This window comes from Centruroides sculpturatus, unplaced genomic scaffold (genome assembly GCF_000671375.1).
Source record: "Centruroides sculpturatus isolate CEXI.00-Female unplaced genomic scaffold, Cexi_2.0 scaffold721, whole genome shotgun sequence".
Classification (NCBI taxonomy): domain Eukaryota; kingdom Metazoa; phylum Arthropoda; class Arachnida; order Scorpiones; family Buthidae; genus Centruroides; species Centruroides sculpturatus.
The window spans coordinates 424,728-427,304 of NW_019385006.1; the positions used below are offsets into that span (position 1 = coordinate 424,728).

A 2,577-nucleotide genomic window follows, 5' to 3' on the forward strand; every position below is an offset into this window, starting at 1 on the left:
GTTATCTCAGGGTAGAAATTAAGATAAATCATTTTAACTTAATAATTGACGTAGGCTATAATTTGTACTTTAAAATATATTTAAGTGTAGACGAAGTACCTTATTGAATTAAAAAAAATTAATTTATATAAAAGTTAAGATTTAAAATCTATTTTCTGTTCTTGAAAATGGAAAACAGTTTGTCAAAAAGGTCGAAGTTCGACAGAAGCCAAACAGGAATTATAATTAGGGAAAATTTATAATATATTTCTTTAAACTTTGACTCTCAACCCTAAGAAGGCATTAATTATTTAAGGGATTTATTTTCCGTGTCGATAAGTTCGACAAAGACCACTTTGGAGTCTGCTAGATGGTGAGGGACGAGGAAATGGCCTTTATTTAGATGTTACATATGTAAAGAAAACCAGAAAACTCTATGTGGCCAGCCTGTTGGTGAGACCTGAATACTAGTGTTCAATGGTTTTATCCACTCAACCATTTGTGGACTACTGGTGGCCTCAGTCAAACTTATTACAGTAGACCCCCATATAACACTAGATAATTCCGTGTTATATGAATTTCATGTTGTACGAATCACTTAGATTTTACAAATACGTGTGTCGGGCTGTGAACGGCTCACGTATTTGTAAAATCTAAGTGACTCGTACAACATGGAACTTATATAACACGGAATTATCTACAGTTTTATATGGGGTCTACTGTAATAAGTTTGACTGAGGCCACCAGTCAAACTTATATATATTCTTTGAGTAGTTTGTGGTATATACTGTATACCACAAACTACTCAAAGAAAATATTAATAATTCTTGCTAATAATTTAAACATTTTTCAGAATAAAATACGAAGATTATCAATAGGAATTATGTTATTCCTCCTGTTGATAACATATCTTCTCTACCGAAATGAAAATGTCTACAAAATTCACAGAGTTGTATCCAGTTTATTACAACACATTCATGGTCAATCTGTTTTACGCAAAGTGGATTCCGCTAATATATTTTTTGTCGAAACGTCCGGTTCTTCGTCATTAAATGTTCGTCAAGCATGTGCTATTGAATCGACTGCTCGTCATCACCTATCAGCTTCAGTTAATGTGTTAATATTCACTGAAAACAATATCCCAGATATCTTCAATTTAACGCGTAATTATACTAATATTCAACTTATAAAATCTACTTTTCAAGAAATATTTCGAGATACTCCGTTATTGAAGTGGTACGAGAGAAAAGAATGGAATAAGAGTGAACACAAAGTAATTCATCTAAGTGATGCCGCTCGATACGCTTTGATTTGGAAGTATGGAGGAATATATTTAGATCTCGATATTGTTATGTTAAAATCTATGAGTTTTCTAGGCAATTTTGTAATTAAGGAACATGGTGCATCTCTAGGTAATAGTATATTTGGTATAAAAGATCATCATCATCCTTTTCTATTAAATTGCATGAACGAAGCTAGTAAGGAATACAGGACTAATTTTTTTGCATGCATTGGTCCACCCTTTTTTACTAGAATCTTTACTTCATATTGTAATGGAAGCAACTTAAACGACCTCCAGAAGAGAAATGATTGTGACTTTACAATATTAAATCCGAAAGCAGCATTTCCTTTGTTCTATGGTAGATGGGAGGATTATTTTTCCAATTCTTTAGCCAAAACAGTTCTTCGTGAAATTAAAGACAGTTATTTGATCCATGTCTGGAATAAGCTAAGTTCTACAAAAATACTTCATGCAGGTTCGGGGTCTGCATATGAACTAACTATGGCAAATAATTGTCCTTTTGTTTATGAACAAGCGGTAAAATTAGGGACGTTTTGATCTAAGGAAGTGTTTTAAACTATAAAATTCATAATTTCTACTTCATAAATACTATTGTTGTTTGTGTTGTTTTTACTTTGATATAATGTCTTGTCTTCTTTTCCAATACTCCATAAACTAGGCCCATCACTAACAACAGACCATACTGTCTCTTGATCTCCCTATTCCAACGGTTATATGCATTTACGTCCTATTTTCACTGTCACAAGAGTAATACAACAAATATATTGTTAACCAGAAAATCAGGATTTACGATATGAAGGGTTACATTCGAATTGATTGAAACGACTGGTAAGTTCTCTCGCAATATCAAACCATCTCATTAATGAATTTAATTCATTTTATCACATGAATACTTATAAAGAAATGTTGTATACTTTTTACTTTCTGAATCTGTTGCGTATAACATAGGACATGGCGATTGGTCAAAAAATCATCCTTCTCTAAGGTTTACACATTTTTTGACTCGGGATCTTGAAACGTCGAGAAATGCACACAAAAATTCGGAGTGTTTTCTATATATATAGACGTTTGTGTGATATATGTTTGGGAGTCACGATTTTGTTCACCCTATTTCAAGCTTGATTGCTTTTTGCCAAAAATTTCTGCAACTTTGCAGAGAGGTGTTTGTATTAGAACATTAATGCTATTAAATTTTGGTAGTTAAAGGGCGACGAACTGCAATTTGAAAACATTGTAGACTTATAAATTTCTGTATTTAATTCATTACTAATAAAAACGGATTTTGCACGCATTAT

The 2,577-nt window shown here is 32.2% G+C and overlaps 1 protein-coding gene across 1 annotated transcript; it reads left to right on the forward strand.

The window, feature by feature from the left end:
• Positions 1-862: 862 nt before the first annotated feature.
• LOC111633301 (lactosylceramide 4-alpha-galactosyltransferase-like) lies at positions 863-1,820 on the forward strand. Its single transcript, XM_023377839.1, has one exon. It carries the CDS (start codon positions 863-865, stop codon positions 1,817-1,819), a length of 957 nt encoding a protein of 318 aa, XP_023233607.1. The 3' UTR covers position 1,820.
• The last annotated feature ends 757 nt before the right edge of the window (positions 1,821-2,577 follow it).